Raw genomic sequence first — 21,103 nt, forward strand, 5'->3', positions numbered from 1 at the left:
CCGGGGGCGGGGCGTGTCCATGGCGATCCAAAATGGCCGAAGAGACGGCACTTGGTGAGCATCTGGAGTTCCTCAAGGATCGGCACATCTGCTTCTTCGAACGATGTCTGAAGATCTTACCTGAGAGGTACTGCTCACTGGAGACCAGTAGGTAAGGGCGGGCTCCGAATCGGGTCTGGGAGGTGGGAGATGAAGCGAGACGGGCTCGGGCAGGCCTCCAGGTAAAAAACAATGACTGCAGACGCTGGAAACCAGATTCTGGATTAGTGGTGCTGGAAAAGCACAGCAGTTCAGGCAGCATCCGTGGAGCAGCAAAATCGACGTTTCGGGCAAAAGCCCTTCATCAGGATGACGAATGCTGTTCCTCGGATGCTGCCTGAACTGCTGTGCTCTTCCAGCACCACTAATCCAGAATCGGGCAGGCCTCTGCAGAGGGGTCTGTAAACTCGGCCTGACCCGCCAGCCATGTCCGGGGGCATGGGGAGGCGGGTAAACCGGGGAGTGGGGGCAATATCCCCTCCGCCACTCCTACTGTAGGGACAGGGTCTTCAACTGACAGCTCACCGCTCGTTTTGTTGGGTGGGGCGATTGAGATGACAACAGTGAGCTGCTTAGTGTATGGGAGCGCGTTCTAATGTTTCTTTCAATTTACAAGTTGCCAAGCACGGAAGGCTGCAACTTGAATAAAAAAATACTTCATGTTGCTTATTTTCTCGAAGGCTGTGACTGTTCAGTAAGATCGCAACATGATTTTCAGGCTAGGTTTGTCCGACCCTTCTGAGACATCTCTAAATTGTTAACTTTGCTATTAGAATTACTCAAATAGACTGGTATACATTTGCTTGAGATATTTGTGAATCATCATGTAGGAATTATGTGACACAATATTACAGTGCAGAACACGACCCTTCTCCTTGGCCCCATGCTCATCACACCCCTGCTCTTTCTGTCGTCTTGTAAATGTTTCCCTTTGAGAATTTATCCAATTTACTTTTCCATGCACACTCAACTTGCTTCAAGTGCTCTTCCTGGTAGTGCCTTTCATATCATAATGCATTTTAGAATATAGACCTGAGGAATTTATGCCAAATATTTATAAAGCAGGTCCACAACAATTATTGGCATGCAGAAGAAATTTATTAGAACGGTGCAGCAAAACCAAAGGAAACCACTTGTGTTGAATGTTTACCAGCAGATCACTTTAAAAGTGTAAAACTTGCACTCTATGAACTCTTACAAGGTACACATACCATGGAGGTATAACAAGCAATTAAAGTAAATGGCATCTGGATTTTATTACAAAGTACGAGAAAATGATTAGTACAGAGACCATAAAGAGAAAGGGCTAGTCCTTAATTACAGAGTGTCTTGCAAGTAAAAATATAATGAAGTCTTAATACAATCGTGGAGGATTTTAATAGCACTACATAGTCACGCACATCATGGAAACAGACCCTTTGGACCAGCCTGCCCATGCCAACTGGATATCCTAATATAATCTAGTCCCATTTGCCAGCACTTGGCCCATATCCTTCTAAACTCTTCCTATTCATATACGCAACCAGATATCATTTAAATGTGGAATTTGTACCAGCCTCCACCACTTTATCTGGCAGCTCATTCTATACATGCACCACGGTCTGCCTAAAAAAGTTACCCGTTAGGTCCCTTTTATATCTTACCCCTCTCATCCTAAACCTATGCCCTCTAGTTCTGGGCTTCTCACCTTATGGAAAAGACCTTTGTCTGTTTATCCTATCCATGCCCCTTATGATTTTATAAACCTCTAAGGTGGCCCCTCAGCCTCTGACGCTCCAGGAAAGCAGCCCCAGCCTATTCAGCCTCTCCCTATAGTTCAAATCCTCCAACCCTGGTAACATCCTTGTAAATCTTTTCCGAACCTTTCACAACATCTTTCTGATGGGAAGGACACCAGAATTGCATGCAATATTCCAAAAGTGGCCTAGCCAACATCTTGTACAGCTGCGAGATGACCTCCCTATTCCTATGCACAATGCTGTGACCATTAAAAGAAGGCATAGCAAACACCACCTTCATTATCCTAGCTACCTGCGACTCTACTTTCAAGGAACTATGAGCTTGCATTTCAAGGTCTCTTTGTTCAGCACCGTTCCCCAGGAACTTACCATTAAGACTGGTTTATTTCCTTTGCCATTTTATCTGGTGTACTGTGCACAATTTTGGTCTCCACATTTAAGAAAAAAATATACTTGTGTTGGAAGTGGTTGTTGGGCTGGTGCATTGGAAGTCAAGCCCGGCTAAACCCAGAGTATTCCCAATATTTAAAGGTTGCGTAGAAGTACGAAAATTCTCCAATTTGCCTGATTTTCGAAACCAAGATGACAGGAAGGATTTCTGTACCTAACAAGAATTGCTGTTCCAAGTAAATGGATTCGAGCTACATGGAGACAATTATAATTATTAGCATATAATCCTATTGGGTTAAACTCTGAACCCATTATAAAGCCAATCATAGACAAAGATGTGTGTACAGGAAACAAAAGCATGGTTGTTATGAACGCTGCTAAATCTGGGAAAGCAGGTCAGTGGTTCTTTTTACGCAGAATCTGCTGAGGTGGTTGATATGCTGATCAGAATGCTGTTTCTCATGTTTTCCTTCTGCAGATGCTTTCATTAGTTTGCAGGAAACACAAGGTAGGATCAAGATGTAGAATCCAACTGGGTGAAATAACAAAATGAAATGGCCAAGAAAATAAACTCCTGGGAGAAGTTATATTCCAAGATACAGTATAAAACACAGTGGAAGGTTGTCAGAAAAATGTGACAGTAATCATGGGTGATAGGCATATATGCTGGATTAATTACATTTGGCAAGGTTAGCCTTGGAGAATTCATCGTGTATTAGAGATTGCTCCAAGAAATAATATGTTGGGGAAACAGGGAGCATTTTATTTTGTATTTAGTATTATGTAATGCGATAGGATTAATTAATGATCTTGTAGTAAAATAGCCTCTAGGGATGAGTGTTAACAGTTTGAGGAAGGGAAATAGGAGTTCCATATTAGTGTTCTGGTGTTAAAGGTAATCTGGCATGAGTCAGATTCTGCCTCAGTGGATAGGGCAGAAAGACTGAACAGGAAAATAGTTGATGAATAGCAGCAGACATTTGAGGAGATAATTCAGTTCCTTCCAACTGCAATATATTCCAGCAACGAAGCAAGTTTGTAAAAGGAGGAAAAGTATCCATGGCTAAATATGGATGTTAAAGATAACATGAGGGCAAAACCTAAGACGTGCCATATTGCCAAGGGTAATGGCTGGCTGGAGGTTTTGAAAGCTTTTAAAGCTTTGAAAGTTACTAAAAAGAGTAATAAAGAGAACAAAGGTTAATTGTTAAAGACCAGTGCGAAATATCAAGATGGATAGCAAATGTTTCAACAAGTGTAAAGGAAGAAAATAGCTAAAGTGAATGTTGATTCCTTGGACAATGAGACTGGGGAGTTAATAATGGGGAACATAACTCCGGTGAGACTAAATCAATACTTTGCCTCAGCTTTCATGGTGAGACAAACTGAAACCATCCCAATAATAACAGGTAAGCAGAGATTAGAGGAAAGGAGGAACTTAAAATAATCACCATTACTAGGAAAATGTACTGAACAAATGACTGGGACCAAAGGCATGCAAGTTCTCAGGGCCTGATGGCTGATTTCCTAGGGCCTTTAAATGAAGTGTCAGCAGAGATAATGGATCCAGTGGTTATAGTATTCCAGTATTCCCTGTTTGTGGGTAGGTTCCAGTCCATGGGAAAAATGCTAATGTAATGCCCTTATTCGGAAATGGATGGAGGCAGAAAGTAGAAATTATAGATCAATTGGTTTAATGTATGTTGTTGGGAAATTATTGGAATCCATTATTAAGGAGGTAGCAACAAGACATTTGGAGAGTCAAAATGCAATCCATCAAAGTAAACATGATTTTCTGAAAAGTAGATAATGTTTAACTAATTCATGAGAGTTCTTCGAAGATGTAACGAGCAAAGCAGGTAATGGGGTCCTGTAAATGTATATCCAGTCTGCAAGGAGACATATGAGTAGGTGCTGCACAAGAGCTTAATGCATCAATTAAGATGGCACGTGGTTAGTGTTAATGTGCTGGCTTGGGTAGAAGATTGGCTAGGGGAGAAAGTGAGGACTGCAGATGATGGAGATCAGAGCTGAAAATGTGTTGCTGGAAAAGCGCAGCAGGTCAGGCAGCATCCAAGGAGCAGGAGAATTGACGTTTCGGGCATAAGCCCTTCTTCAGGTAGAAGATTGGCTAACCAACAAAAAGCAGTGAGTTGGAATAGGTGGATCTCTTTCTAGTTTGCAAGCTGTAACTGGTGCTACAGGGTTCTGTCCTTGGTTCCCAACTATTTACAAGGAGGAGAAAGTGAGGACTGCAGATGTAGGAGTACCAGAGTTGAAAAATGTGGTGCTGGAAAAACACAGCAGGCCAGGCAGCATCCGAGGAGCAGGAGAATCGACGTTTTGGGCATAAGCCTGAAGAAGGGCTTATGCCCGAAATGTCGACTCCCAACTATTTACAATCTACATTCATGACTTGGATGCAGGGATGGCAAAATGAATGAGCTGCCAGAGGAAGTGGTGGAGGCTGGTACAATAACAACATTTAAAAGGCATCTGGATAGGTATATGAATAGGTAGGGTATAGAGGGATATGGGCCTGGTGCTGGCAAATGGGACTAGATTTATTTAGGATATCTAGTCGGCATGGTCAAGTTGCACCAAAGGGTTTGTTTTTGTGCTGTATATCTGACTCAGTGGGTGTTTTCCTTAAACACCCATAATCCAAATACAATTCTAATTCTTTGAACTGAAACCTTCATACATAACTGTTTATTCTGTTCACTCCTAAAGCTCTCCCAACGTAAACAAAATCCCTATACTCTGCAGGATGTCTTTCTTCCTTTGTTTGAAAATAAACCACCGTAGCCACAGAAATAGTTGTAAATACTTTAATGAATAAAATCCTTTTGAAGACACATCAAATCCAGTGTACGTGATATTAAAAGATGTATAAATTTTATATATATAAAACTGAGGTCCTATGATAGGCTGAATAAATTGAATCTTTTTTTTGGAGTTTAGAAGAAATGAGAACTGATTTCATTAATGTATACAAGATTCTAAAGGTCTTAGGGTAGACACTGATAGATTATTTCCTCGGGTCAGAGGATCCAAAATACACAGTCAGTCTTTAGATTAAAGCCCAATCATTCAAGATTGGACATTTCTTCACTCAAGCGACTGTACATCTTTGGAATTATCTACCCGAGAGGGTTGCAGAATCTCTATCGTTGAATGTATTTAATGCTGGCATTGGCAGGTTTTATTTTTGCTTGCGTATGCATTTTGGATCACAAACAACATAATATATGTCAAGTTTGCTTTTGTCACTTTGGGTTCTTTTGTTAGTCATCTAACTTTGTTCCCTGGTTACCAGCTCTTCTACTGTAAACAGTTTCCCTTTATTTTCACTGCAAAGCCCTTCATGATTTTGAAACTTGTATTAGATTTCCTCTTAAACCTATGCTGTGATGAGGACAATCTTGATTTCTCCAGTCTATCCACATAGTTGAAGCCTCTTGATCCTGGCAAATAATCTGAGATTTTCAGGCCTGTTTATGGCACTCAGTCCAATGCTGAGAATTGAATGCCATATTCCAGCATTTATAAATTTTTAGCATAATTTCTTTCCTTCTGTACACTCTCTTAAAGCTAAGAATTCCAAATGCTTCTTTTAAACCAGCCTTGATAATTTTAGTTTTGACTGTTTAAACATGCCTCCAAATCTCCTCTTGCTTGAAAATGGTACCATTTAGTTCATGTTGTCTTTTCTCATTTGTGACGATGGTGCTGCTTTAACTAGGTTATGTTGTCCTTAGTTTTTTTTTTCAGTGGTCCTAAAGACACCAGTAAGGGGTCTAGTTTGGAGGGGCTTTCGGGCCAATTTGATTGTAGCTAACAGATACTGCATCAGGCAAAAGTCTTTTTAAGTTTTATAAAAAAAACACCTGTACAATGAAAGGGGAGTGGTCCATTCTCCCCGTTCAGCTTTACTTTGGTTTGGTTTTAGCAGGCAGCCAATTTTGAGGCTGCTGGTCAAAGAAACAGCTGCATGGAAGAAGGTGTTCAATGCTGAACCTCTCTGCAATCTCTCTCTCTCGCTGACGTCTCTCCTGTAAGACCTGTCTTTGACTTTTTCTTTTTACCTAGGGGTGTTTTGGGGATTTGTTGCAAGTAGATGCAAAAGTATCATTAAGTTTGGTTAATCCTTTGGGTTGTCGGATAGGCTAAGATATTCTATTCTCTTTTGTTTCATTCAGTAATCTTGCAAATAAATTCTGTTTTGTTTAAAACCAAGTGGCTAGGCCAGGTGCATCACTCCTGGAATATCCACCTCACCCCTGCTCAAAATACCTAGCAAAGTTATGGTCCAGGCTACTTTCTTGAAATGTTTTGAGGGGGTCTGGCCTGGTCCATAACACATTCTCCCCACCAAAGTGTTTCACCTCACGTTCGTCTAACTAAGTTTCATCTGTCATGAACATGACCTTTTCACTAGCCTGTCTATGCTCTTCTGAAATTGTGTTCTGTCCTTATTATTTCATTTCCAAGTTTTGTATCACTTATAAACTTTGAAATAATGCATTGTATCAGTCATTAATAGTTGTAGTGGCTGTCCTAGTGTTGCGCCATGGGGAGCACCGTTCCTTTTCATTCTCGAGGGATTTTTCATTCCTGAAGAAGGGCCTGTGCCCGAAACGTCGAATCTCCTGTTCCCTGGATGCTGCCTGACCTGCTGTGCTGTTCCAGCAATAAAGTCTCAACTTTGATCTCCAGCATCTGCAGACCTCACTTTCTCCTTCTCGAGGGATTTGTTCATACTGTCTTTGTGTTCTTTATGTCTATTAGCCCTTGAATCCCATGAATTTCAATATTGCTGACAAGTCCGTTGTGGGTACTCTACCTTTTAAAAGTCAATACATGGAGATCAGCTGTAATGCAGCCATCATTCCTCTGTAACTTTAACTCTTGACATGTTGATTGAGCACATTCCGTCTTTAATAAATCTGTTGACCTACATTTATTAGCCTATTTTGTTTTCAAATTGCAATTTAATATATCCAGATTATTGTCTCCACAAATGATATTTGGCTGACTGCCCTCCAATAGCCAGGTTTATCCGGTTTTCTTTTTGAATGTGATGTAAAGTTGAGTACTCCATCTGTTGCACCAATCCTATGCCCAAGGATTGTAAGACTAAGGTTTGATACTCTGCAATTTTCACCTTATTTCTATCGGTAATCTAGGTTGCTTCACCTCTGGACCAGGTGACATTCCTGCTTTGAGGCATTTTAATCCTTCTTTATCTATTTTTATCCTGTTCAGTGTCACAACTGCTTCCTCTTTTTACTATATTAGTAGAATTCTCATTGCTAATATAGTCACCTGTAAAGTACTCATTTAGTAAGTCAGCCAAGCCTCTGCCTCTGCAAGAAGATTATCTTGGTTCCTGTCCCACTTATCCTTGACTGCTCTTGTCTAGATATTTTTTAAACAATCTGTTCAACTGTTATGACACACCTCTGCAGTGTGGCTTGAACCCTGGCTTCTGGCTCTAAGGTATTGAAACTACCACTGCAACGTAAGAGCTCTAAATCAATAGTCTATGCTGCCCTCGATTAACACATTGAAAAGTATCTGTCCATGTAATTGGTTGGGAAATAATCTGCTTTCGGGCGCTGTGTAGAATTCCTTTTCTTTTCAGAAATTAAAATTGGTTTTGGCTTATGATCCAGTGTACCAAACTCCATAGTTGGATATTGGTGTTCAGTGGGAATCTCAAACAAAATGCCCATTTTGCTTCAGAAAGGCAACTCTGAGAACTTAAGTGATACTGCTGAAAACTTAAATCACAGTGTCCAGTACATCCTGCAAAATTATTAAATGTTATAACTGGGGTTTTGCTTGGCCTGTCCTTCCAACCTTCTGCTTGTCTACTGTCAGCTTAGAGCTGAGGCATTTTGTTTGAGTTGTAGCAACGCTACGTTTGTTAAAAGAAACATTATTAGTTTGAACCCTAGAACTACTTGTTAAATCCAACTAGGTACAGGTAGACCAAAGATCCGAAACCCTTGTGGCCAGCTGGTTTTCGGATTTTGGAATGTTTGGGATTTTGGAATAAATGGCATTTTCACATTGAAATAAAAATTTTTTACTGAGCAGCAGGCGCACATGTGACTACTATGAGCACAGAAACAGAATTGACGCCTGCCAGTCCTGGGCCACGCCACCACGTCACAGCTGAGTGATGTGGGTCAAGTGGGTGTTGAGTTCGTTAAAATGTTTGCACGCCAAACAACCTTGTTATGGAGAAAAAAATGAAAACAGCTTTGGATTTCAGATAAAGGATTGTCTACCTGTAATGCAAAATACTGGGTATGCTGGAAATGTGAAATTAAAAACAAAATACTGGAAATCATCAAAGGAGACCATATGCATTGAGTTAAAAACCTTTTTAAAAAAACATTCTGTCACAGTACTGGAAGTCTTTTTTAGACTACCAAACTGTCAGGAGGCAGAGCAAATTATGGGGATAAATTTCTGAAAAATGGAAAAACATCAGGACAATAATGAATTATTTTAACTCCCTCAAGTTTAACGGGCAGAATGTTGATGTGATAGAAATGGAACAAACTTTTTTTGGCCAGCATATAGCAACAAGAGAGGGTGGAGTTCTGAGCATAATTATAAAAGGTGTGGGGTTAAAATCAAAAAGGAATTTAGGAAAGCAAAGAGGATGTAAAAGAATATTGGCAATTAAAAATCAAGTGAACCCAAAGATGTTTTCAGTTCATTGAGTAAGAGAAAGTAAGAGTACCACTAAAAACAAAAATGCTAATGTGCAGACGCAGAAGATGTGGCTATGTCTCTGATTATTTTGTGGTTTTCTAATCATAATTGGTCACTTGTCACTGCATTGTGGATCCTCACTGTATGTCATAGAATTGATGGACTGCTGTTATTACTTTTTTGTTCATAGGCTGTCTGGCTTGTAGTTATTTAGTCTAACCTTTGTGGTAGGCAAATCATTGAAACTAATTCTGAAGCACAGAATAAATTGTTTAATTTAAAAGGCATGGACTAATCAAGGACAGTCAACGTGGATTTCAGGAAGGGTGGTGTATAACTTGGTTGAATTTCTTGAAGTAATAAAGTGGATTAGTGAGGGTACTGCTTGTGATAGTCTATGTGGATTTGTGTGGGACCAATGACAAGGCCCCAAGTAGCAGTCTGTTTTGTTTAAACAAAAAGGCCTTTTGGGGATGCTAGGGAATATTGTAAGCTGCATAAAATTGGCCTGGTGGCAGGAAAAAAAGTTTAATTATTGATGGGTGTTGTTGCCTCTGAAAGGCTACTTCCAGTGATGTTCCACAGGACTTAGTCCTGCGTCCCTTCAGTTTGTTGTGTATATTAATGACTTGAATGCAGGTGCAGGGACTATGATCAAGAAATTTGCAGGTTGCACAAAAATTGGCCACGTTTTTGATAGTGAGGTATCGACTGCAGGTGAATATCAGTTGATTGACCAAGTAGGCAGGTATGTGTTAAATGGAATTCATCCAGAAGTCAGAGGTGATGTATTCAGAAAAGTCAAAAAAAGCAATGGACTATACAGTTCATTGGTGGAATGCAGGGAGGTTTTGAGGCAGTAAGGGACCTTTGAGCAAATGTGCACAGGGGCCTGAAGATAGATGTGTTGATGAGGCGATTTAAAAGGGTATTTGGAATACTTTGTTTTATCAGCTGAAGCAAAGGACAGAGGAACACTGGTATGCTGAAGCTATATACAACATTAATTAATCATGCGTTATGTACTGCATGCAGCCATGGTTCCCTCAATACAGAAAACATGTAATCGCATTTAGCAAACAGAGGATGCGACCAGAATGGAAAAATCACAGCCATGAGGAAAGACTCAGTTTGGTGTTATTTTCTTGGAACAGAGAAAGCTTGAGGAGAGACTTTATTTCATAAGGCTGTGAAAGGCCTAGATAGAGCAGATGGGAGGGTCCCATTTGGGTAGACTTCAAGGGATTTGTAAAGGAATTACAGATGAAATGAGGAAAAACATGTTCACCTGGAGGGTGGCAGGGTCTGAAAATCTGTCTGAATGGACAACAAAGGCTGAAACCTTTTTAATAGGTGGCTGGATGTGCACCTGAAAAATTTAGGATCAATTGCCGAATGTAGGATTTGCTTGGGCAGTTCATTTTTTGGCTAATGGAGACGCAATGGAGAGACCAGCTGCCTTTTGTGCTATAAAATATTAAAATTTTAAAATTTTGAATATTGAAAAAGGAAAAATGATCAAGGATGTGGGGGGAGGGTTGGAGAATGGTATTAATGTGATTTACGTGGCCAGGATGCACTGAATGGCTGCCTCCGTGCTATCATGACTCTGAAAAATGCAGTTCAGGTTTTATCTGTGGAGAGGGAGAAAGTTAACTTTTTTCAAGTTGTCAGACTGAAAAATTAAAGATATCTATACAATCAAAAGTGTGTAGGCAGTGGGAGGGATGATAACAATAGGAAGAGTCTGTGATTGGGTGGAAGGCAGGAGCAAGATGCCAGACAAAAGTTGGTTTTATGCGACGAGTGGAGAAACAACAAAAAATTGTCAAGGGAAGATGTCAGTAAAATAGCATAATCATCAATAGCGTGTTTTGTTTATCTGCTGAGTCTCATTTAACTCGCTGAAGACATTTTTTTCATATCACTAAATTTAAATTTCTTTTGTCTGATGGAATTTTTTTCTTATTTGTTCTTCGCTTGGAGATAGTTGGGTAGCCTGGCATTTATTGCACATCCCTAATTGCCCATGAGAAAGTGGTGGTGAGCTACTGCAGTCCTTTGTCAGATACCCACCATACTGATAGGAAAGGAGTTGTAGTTTTTAATCAGGATTGAATGTGGCATGAAGGAGAGTTTGCAGTAGTGATGCTCTGCATCTGCTGCCCCTGCATTCAAGGTGCTGGAAGTCATTGATTTGAAAGGTGTTTTTGAAGGAAATTAGAGTTATTGGCAGTGTGTCTTTTAATTGGCACACACTGACACTGTTTGTCTGTAGTGGACTGCATGAATACAGAAGGTATAGATGGGGTGCTAAACAAGCAGGCTGCTTTGACCAATATGGTATCAAGCTGCTTGAATACTTTGGAGCTGCTCTCTTCCAGGCAGGTGAAGAGTATTCCATCACACTCCTGACTTGTGCCTTGTAGATGGTGGATAGATTAGGGAGTTGAAAGTTTGTGGCATTCCTAATATTTAACCTCATGGAATCACCATATCCATATGGCTGGTTCTGTTCACTTTCTTGTTAATTGTACAGGGTTTTCTGGTATAATGTGACAGTTGTTCCTCTGCAACCTCGTGCTTTAGAAAATCACTATATAAAATCTCTATACCCCATTCAGTAGAAAGTTTGCATTATCCGAACAGCATCCATAATTCGTCAATCATGTTACAGCCAATTTGTGTTGACAAAGCACGTGTTATTCTATCCTTTGTGCGTTTACATTAAGGAGGTTTTGGGGAATGCGATGAGCCTTTTAATTCCACAATGACTAGCCTTCATCTTCTCAGAATCATTTGAGAAGATGCCAAAGGAAGGGAGGGAGAGGAAAATTAGGCTGGTTCCTTTCAGTAGTTGGAGGGATTATCTATGGATTTTCTTTGCTTTGGGTAAATTGTAGAGAATATGTTTGGGATTTGGCCTTTTGAATACATTTTCTGAAGGTGGCCACTGACAAAGCTGGTATTCAGTGCTTATGAGAGCTTGTTTACCTGTTGCTGAGCTTTCTACTTCAACCACTAGGGGCAGTTTAGAAAAAAGACTGACTTCATAGGGCAGTCAGTGTCCTTCATATTACTGTAGAACTAAAATCTGATTTAGGCCAGACAGAACAGTTTTTGTGACAACCTCAAGAAAGTGGTAATGCTAAGCTGAGTCACAAGGTTGTGGTTCAACTCTACCCAGCACCGAAAGCATGATATTTGGTACAGTTAGTGCACCATCTGATGAAATGTGAAACCTATTTACCATATGCTGGTACGCAACCAATAGTAGAAGTCACAAAAGAATAAGACACTCTTCTAGTGTCCTCACTGACATTTATCTTTCAATCAACCCTTTTAAAAATAAATTAACTGATTATTGAAAACAAAAACCGTGTGCTAGAGTAACACAGCAGGTCTAGTAACCTGTAGTTTCTGAAACCATGCTATCTGTATACATATCCTGCACTACAGTGTTACAGCAGAAGCATTTCATTTGGCTGTGAAACACTTGGGATGTCCTTTGACCATGAAATGAATGAAATAAAGTCAAGTTCTTTAATATTATAAAACTGAAACAAAATCAAAAATTGCTGGAAAATGTCAGCTGGTCTGGCAGCATCTGTGGAGAGAAAGCAGAGTTCATATTTCAGGTCAGAGCGGTCACTTGACTTGAAACATTAACACTGCTTTCTCTTCACAGATGCTGCCAGTTCTTCATCTGTATTTGAGAATCAATTAAAGTTGTCAGTGCCATGTATCTATTTAAGTACTTTTGCATACTGCTCTGTTAATTCAAGATTTGTGTAGAGTTAGCAGTATAATTAAGTCGATGACTTGCATGTATTAAAGCTGTTACGTCCAGTATACAGTATTGTCATCGTAAAGTAAAATGAAGAACTCTACCTTTTTTTCATCTGTCAGCTTGTACAGCTTTTTTAAAACAATGCTGCGGAGCATTAATCTGAACATTGAATTGAAGAACTCCATCATATATTCAAGAGCTTTAGAGGCTGAATCAATTCTGACTCATTTAGTACAAATCTCCAACTAGTAATCCAGTACCTTTCTTCCACATTGATTTTGTATTTTCATCCCTTTCAAGCTTTTGAGACTTCACATCTCAGCATAGATTTCCTAGCTGAAAATAGCTAGAATGTCTTTTAGGTTGCTAGCACGAATGCAGAATAACGACAAGAAGTCTTTATTCCTTGATATAATGAATTTGAATTCCAGAAAGCTGAGCCCAGTACCGTACATTGCTCTTGGTTTGGTCAGATGTTTTAAAAAAAAATCCAGGAATATGCAGTAAATGTCTATCAGCTAAGTATTGTTTCAATTGGATCTAATTGCAATTATGAAAATTTACGCTATCTACATGTAGAATATATCTGATTGGACAAGTCTGCAGAGGTCTTGAGGTTCATTGTTTGATGGAATAATGATTAAGTAGGTCAGTTTTTATTTTAGTTCTGGCATTAACATTTTAAAATGTGAAATTTTGAAATTAAGTACCTTGCAATCCATTGAAGAAATTCACATTTTCAGTAATGAAGTATAATTTTGCTGAAATAAAATCATTCTACACACTTTAGTATAATCTTCCATTCAATCCCTGGAAAAATCAGAACTTAAGTATTTTGGAGTTGTTTTCATTTCTTGCTCAGATCCAAATATTGGCACTGCATTGCAGAGTGCAAAGACTTTTTGAATCTCTGCCCATTCAATAGATTCATTGAAATGGTTCTGCAGGTATATAGAACATTTTACGTAATTGAGGATTTCCCAAGGATTGTACGTAGAATACTGCCAGATATTTTTATATGCATGTGATTTGTTTTTAAACTACAAGTTACACAGAGCAGGAATTGTCTGGTTCTCAGCTAATATTTTATTCTGTGTGCATCCTGTAATATGGGTTGTGAAAATGTTTACTTTTTTTTACTTTTGTTTTTTATTAATTTAGGTTGACCATTGCTTTCTTTGCATTATCTGGCCTGGACATCCTGAGTGCCTTGCATCTAGTGGATAAAACCAGCATCATCGAATGGATTTATTCCCTCCAGGTCCTTCCCACTGAAGACAGTGAGTGAGTTTTTGTTTTAAATCTTGGAATTACTGTTTTTTTAACGATACTTGATTATTTTGTGTTCAGTCTATTTCTGCAAAGTTTCTTTTGATCTTGAATAATTTTGTACATTGATTCTGATGATTGGTATTCCACTCTCAATCACTTCATTCACACAGATATGTTGAAGTAAGATTTGTGACAGCCCAGGCAATCTCTTGTGGACTCAGACCTGTAAAGCCTCTCTCTTGGTTCGTTCTGGAGATCGTACTCTTTGGAAATCTGGAATAAAAAACCTCTTATAAACAGATTGGTTTAATTTTAGTCATCCCTTTATTCACTCATAGCATCACTGTTACAACATAACACTGATACTTATAAACTAAACTAGCTAGGTTCTAATAACCTAGGAGAGTAGGGTACCAGCTCTTCAAGTGTCCCAGCAGGCTAGTCCGATGCACTGATACAAAGTGGCTTCCTTTATACAAGAGTTTACAGAAACATTGCATGTTCTTAATTAGACAGATAACAGTGAAAGACAATAATTCGTAAGGAAGAAAAATTAATTGACAAGTCTGTGTACGCTTGACTAATGACTCCCACAGGCCCATTCATCAGGTGGGAAAAACATACCTAGCCGAGTTAGGCACCTGCTAGCGAGATAAACTCTTATCATAAGGAGGTACCAGTCTGAGCTAATTGGAGAGTTCATAAGGTAACCTTGCACAGCTCACATGTCAGATACAATTTTCTTTATTTCAAAAATATACTTTATTCATAAAATAATTTGATGGTCTGTACAGTTGGTCATGCCATACATACATATACATTTGCATACAGAGATCAGAATTTATCATTCATTGATAAACGTACAGACCTGTATATATCATATATCCATATATTTAGCTGAGGCATCAGCAGAGCCCAAATGATTGCGTGGGCCCCCTGTTCTTCTCAGACAGGCAGATGTTACACGGTGGTCTTTCCCCACCACGCCTTGGCAGCAGCTGCCCCAAGCTTCAGCGCGTCCCTCAACACGTAGTCCTGGACCTTGGAATGTGCCAGTCTGCAACATTCAGTCGGGGTCAACTCCTTCAGCTGGAAGATCAACAGGTTTCAGACCGTCCAGAGAGCGTCCTTCACCGAGTTGATGATCCTCCATGCACAGTTGATGTTTGTCTCTGTGTGCATCCTGGGGATCATAAAGTGGCACGGAGTCCCACATCACGGCGCTGCTCGGGACGAACCTTGGGACAAACACCACTGCATTCCTCTCCAGACTACTTCTGCGTAGGCACATTCCAGAAGGAGGTATGTGACAGTCTCGTCCTCCCGCAGCCGCTTCGAGGGCAGCGTGCGGTGCGGCTGAGAGTCCAGGCGTGCATAAAGGACCTCACAGGCAGAGCCCTTCTCACCACCAGCCAAGCCATGTCTTGGTGCTTGTTGGAAAGTTCTGCTGATGAGGCATTCTGCTAAACGACTTTGACAGTCTGCTCAGGGAACCGCTCGATAGGATCCGCCCTCTCCTTTTCCCGAAGGGTCTCAAGGATACTACGTACAGACCACTTCCTGATGGACTTGCGGTTAAAGGTGTTTTTCTTCATAAACTTCTCCACGAAGGACAGGTGATACGGAACAGTCCAACTACTCGGAGCATTCCGCGGCAGCGGGGCCAGGCCCATCCTTCGCAACACCGGGGACAGGTAGAACCTCAGTATGTAGTGACACTTGGTGTTTGCGTACCGGGGATCCACGCACAGCTTGATGCAGCCACACACAAAGGTGGCCATCAGGGTGAGGGTGGCATTGGGTGTAATTTTTCCCCGTTGCCCAGAGCTTTGATACATCGAGTCCCTTCGGACCCTGGCCATCTTTGATCTCCATATAAAATGGAAGTTGGCCTGGGTGACTGCTGCGGCATAGGTTCTGGGAATAGGCCAAACCTGTGCCACGTATAACAGCATTGACAGTGCCTCACACCTGATGACCAGGTTTTTTTCCCGCGATGGAGAGTGACCGTAGCTTCCGTCTGCTCAGTTTCTGCGTCACTTTGCTGATACGCTCCTCCCAAGACTTGGCGCACACCCCAGCCCCCCCGAACCAAATACCCAGCACCTTCAGGTGGCCGGTCCTGACGGTGAAGGGGATCGAGTACTGGTCGGCCCAGTTCCCGAAGAGCATAGCCTCGCTCTTGCCTCAGTTTACCTTGGCCCCCGAGGCCTGTTCAAACTGGTCACATATGCACCTGCCTCTGTGCACGGACAGCAGATCCGAGCAGAAAACAGCGACATCATCCATGTACAGGGAGGTACAATTGTTTTACAAAATGGCTTCTTAGCAAGGAAGGCAAACTTTTGATCATAAAGTGGCTTCCTGGTCCATTGTGCCAGAATCTCTTCAATGTTAGGCTTAGAATAATTTCTAAGCTAGAAGCAGACTCCTTTTTAAGCACTGAATCATTCTGTACCTGAGGCTGAGAAGTTACCATAAGGTTGCATTTAAACTGATTCATTAGTCTTCGAATTAAACATGCTTGCTTTTCAGGGTTGTGATTCAAATTTAAATAAGACATAAGATCTGATTAGTTAGAATTGACAGTGGAGCAGTCTGCAAGATCTGTAGAGTGATCTGCAAGAACAGCAAATAAATTAAAGCCTCACTAATATTACCTTTTACAAAGTTTGTATTTAATAACCGGTAATGGCTACTCAATATCATAAAGTCCCAAAATGCAATTAAATTCAATCCATAGCAGATAAACACTAAGAGTTAATTTTCTACTGGCTCCAACAACCTAAAATGGTCTCTCTCTCTCTCTCTCTCGTGTCCTTTTGAACTCTCAATTCAGGGTCTTGCAACAGCAAAGATGTTTTTCTCTCTCTGTCTGCCCCGCTTGCAAGGGGTAATATGAATCCATTATAATTGACAGGTTCTGACCATTAATTACAAGGCTTTTGATGGTACCGAGTTTGTTTCAGGGACAGAATCAAACACTGCCATTAATTTCGCAGGGGAACGGCTGTGAATATTATCACTTGGTGTCCTGTTTGCACAGATTCACCGATGTTAAGGCAAATGTTCTTAATTGCCTTACAGCATCCTGTTATCACTTGGTCAGCCTAGATGTCCCTATCTTCTGCATTCCTTGAGTTCCCCCCTTTTTCTGAACCTTCCTGCCTGTGTTTTCTACTGCAGTAAATATGTTCTATAATTCATCATTACATTTTAGTTTGAAGACAAGTTTTAAGGATATAAACTTTCTCAGATGTTTAGTATCCAGTCTGATATCTTTGTTATCAGGTAGACCATCAATGCAGAAAGCACAGATGAAACTGGATGTTGAAAATAACAAAGTTATTGCATTTGGAAATTCTGTGAATTTGTCATTTATACCATCAGGTGACCATTGTATTCCTTTAATGGACAATATCTTCTCCACTTAAGAAATGGACGAACTATTATTGCCATCAGGGGGCAGAAATTGAGAAGACAAAATGTTTTTTTGTGTTAAACTGCAGAGTCAGTTTGATCATCTGCCTTCCAGAAGACTAAATGTATTACTGAAGGATGCAGGGATAGGGGATGGGGAGATATGTTTATAATAGAAAAAGTGATAGATGTAAGAAATACTAAAGGATACCGTCACAGCCTGTAGTTAGCTATTATTAATCAATATATTCAGGTATGTTAAGACATACCTCTGGAACAGGTGGCACATGAGTCTAAGGCTTTTGGTTCAGAGGTAGGGACTCTACCACTGTGCCACAAGAGGACTCCATAGTTAGCCCATGGACTGTCTGCACTTAGCAAGAGATTTAATCAAGGTAGTGGCTATTAATTTAAGATGGAACATAACGAAGAAAACTGTCTCACTTTATATTTCATATTTTTGGCAACTAGCCTTAGCCGAAGAACAATTATATATAATAAGAATATAGTGGTGAACTTCAGTAATGGAAAATGGATAGAGACTGGACTTGGACCACTGAAACAAATTCTCATAATAGGAGGAGGGGAATTTAAATATTTGGCAAATAGGATCTTAATAGTTATGAATACGGCAGTAGAAAGCCCCATTAACAATAGGGTGTGTGAATGAAATCACAGTGCAATACTTCATAAAGTTTTGTAAGATAAAGCCCAGTCTATAAATTATCATTTGCACTAATGTGGACTGCCCATGTGGGGCAAAAAAAAAACTCATTGTGGATCAAAAGATAAAGTCCATGTTAATTGTGTTTTTTGGTAGAGGTCCTGAAGTTCCATTTGTAATAAGCACTCAATGCTAGTTTGGAAAAGGATTACAATAAGCTTTGTTTTGAAGTATTTGAATGGGCTTCATTCAGGCAGAAAGCCAGAATATCTCAAGAATTCAACAAGGCTTAAGATGTAAAGCCATTGTAAACATGTTTCAACTGGAGGTATAGGGTTTATTATGAGTGTGAGGCTTAAGTGCTGGAGAGACTTGGAAAAATTTATTAGTAAAAACACTTGCAAAGGAGACAGAATCTTGTGGTACCTTCTTCAAAGTTGCTTGGCATAGATTGCAAAGAGGAACCGGGCACGTCTCTTGCAGACAGCATGAGGATCAAACTGTTGCAGTTGGTATTTGGTCTAATAATGGACAGATCAGTTCTGACAATCAAAATGAGGTTATCAGTCCAAAAGACAACTGCTAAAAGTGGGTTCTAAAGTCAAATATTTGTTCAAATGAGCGAGTCAATGGAGAAATGGCATTATTCTAATTAGTGCAAGGAAAGTTACTGAAAAATATCAAACTAGGTGTTGAATTGACAAAGCAATATAAATTGGATAGTAGGTCTGGGAGCATTGAAAGCAATCCTATTAATTGAAGAAACAGATAAAAGGCAAGACAGAGGGTATAATGCAAAGGGACAAGAAAAAGTACAAACCAGGAGTATTAGCAGAAGTACAATACCAATGATTAGCAAGTCCTGGTGGCCATGAAAAGATTAGAAGATAAGTTAATGAAAGGTGACAAGCAGCCAGAATTACAAATTCTGAGAATTTTTGACATACACAAAGTTGGCCAGTAGGGAACTACAAACCTAATCGCATATAGGGTGGATCTATGTGGAAAAGGTGCTTCCTGCTGGAAGCATAGAGTCATCGAAATGTACAGCATGGATACAGACTCTTTGGTCCAACTCGTCCATGCTGACCAGATATTCTAACCTCATCTAGTCCCAAATGCCAGCACCTGGCCCCTATTCCTTGCTATTCATATTCCAGCCTTTAAGTGCTGTGATTGTATCAGCCTCCACCACTTCCTCTCTCAGCTCATTCCACACATGTACCACCATGTGTTTGAAAATGTTTCCTCTTAGATCTCTTATATCTTTCGCCCCTTGTCTTAAACCTCTGCCATCTAGTTCTGGACTCCCCCAGCCCATTGAAAATACCTTGTCTATTTATCCTATCCTTGCCCCCTCATGATTTTATAAACCTCTATAAGGTCACCCCTCAGCCTCTGATGCTCCATGGAAAATAGCCCCAGCCTATTCAGCCTCTCCCTATACTTCAAACCCTAGCAACATCCTTGTAAATTCTTCTGAACCCTTAAAAGTTTCACAACATCCTTCCTATAGGATGGAGACCGGAATTGCACACGATATTCCAAAAGTGGCCTAACCAACATACTGCAAGGCCGCAACATGACCTCCCAACATCTATACTCAATGCTCTGGCCAATAAAGGAAAACCTACCAAATGCTTTCTTCACTATCCCATCTACCTGTGACTCTACTTCCAAGCAACTATGACCCTGCACTCCAAGGTCTCCTTTGTTCAGCAACACTCCCCAGGACCTTACCATTAAGTGTATACGTCCTGCTCTGATTTGCTTTTCCAAAATGCAGCGCCTCGCATTTATCTAAATTAAACTCCATCTGCCACTCCTCAGCCCATTGGCCCAACTGATCAAGATCCCATTGTAATCTGAGGTAATATCCTTTGCTGTCCACTACACCTCCAAATTTGGTGTTATCTGCAAACTAACTTACTTTTACCTCCTATAAAGCCAGGCTATTGACATGAAGTTCTGAAGAAAATTTGGGAGAATCAAGATATGAGTAGATTCACTTGTGAGGAAAAGCAATTTTGAAGATTTTCTTCATTTTGTAAGAGTTATAGACAAGAGAATGATGTTGAGAGACATACCTACCATAATTGAATGGCAGAGCGGACTCTCAGGGCCGAATGGCCTTATTCTGTCACTATATCTTATGGTCACTGCCAACTGTAATGTTACTAAATAAATACCAATAAGACGCAAATGGAGTTTGCACAGAAGTTTTTGCTGTGAAGTATTGAATTTTGTTTTACAGTTTTCAACATCAGTGCTCTTGTTTAACCTATGTTCTTCATTCTGATCGATGTTCTGTGATATCACACAGAATTTAGGCAGTTGCATCCACTTACAACATCTTTGCTGTTCACGACATCAGTCCCTCCTTATCATCTTGAATTATCCTGTTGAACTTTTATGTGGCTTTCTGTCTCTTCTTTCAGGTGTGAGGTGTGACAGGCAGCAAAAGTGGCTACCAATTACATGGTTTCCCTTTCAAAGAGCCATGTTGAGTTTGCTTGATTATATTACGATTTTCCAAGTGTGCTGCTATTATTTAATTGATTTGAACATTTTTATAGCAATAAGTGCTATACTATTCAGCCTGTGGTTACCTGCTTTTTGTCTCCCTTTTTGAATAGGCATACATTGGCAGTTTTCCAATCTTCTGGTACTTCTCCAGAATCCAAAGATTTTGGAAAATTAAAAGCAATGCATCCATTACCTCATAGCTATCTCTTTTAGGATCCTAGAATGCAAGCCATCAGAACCTTGTGGGCGGCACGGTGGCACAGTGGTTAGCACTGCTGCCTCGCAGCGCCAGAGACCCGGGTTCAATTCCCGACTCAGGCGACTGACTGTGTGGAGTTTGCACGTTCTCCCCGTGTCTGCGTGGGTTTCCTCCGGGTGCTCCGGTTTCCTCCCACAGTCCAAAGATGTGCAGGGTTAGATGAATTGGCCATACTAAATTGCCCGTAGTGTTAGATAAGGGGTAAATGTAGGGGTATGGGTGGGTTTCGCTTCGGCGGGTCGGTGTGGACTTGTTGGGCCGAAGGGCCTGTT

At 40.4% G+C, this 21,103-nt stretch overlaps 1 protein-coding gene across 2 annotated transcripts in view; it reads left to right on the forward strand.

Moving 5' to 3' along the window:
- The first annotated feature begins 8 nt into the window (after window positions 1-8).
- Window positions 9-21,103, forward strand: part of pggt1b (protein geranylgeranyltransferase type I, beta subunit) — a 65,595-nt gene continuing 44,500 nt past the window's right edge. Inside the window, exons 1-2 of one of the 2 annotated variants that reach the window (XM_043711043.2) lie at window positions 9-151; window positions 13,852-13,970. In XM_043711043.2, the coding sequence (XP_043566978.1) occupies window positions 33-151; window positions 13,852-13,970 (238 nt within the window). In that variant the 5' untranslated portion in view covers window positions 9-32. The remainder of the gene's footprint in view (window positions 152-13,851; window positions 13,971-21,103) is intronic. The other variant, XM_087998500.1, reaches the window with a different exon arrangement.

Source organism: Chiloscyllium plagiosum, unplaced genomic scaffold (assembly GCF_037043375.1).
Source record: "Chiloscyllium plagiosum isolate Xiang-an unplaced genomic scaffold, Cpla_swu_hap1 HiC_scaffold_2, whole genome shotgun sequence".
Taxonomy (NCBI): Eukaryota; Metazoa; Chordata; class Chondrichthyes; order Orectolobiformes; family Hemiscylliidae; genus Chiloscyllium; species Chiloscyllium plagiosum.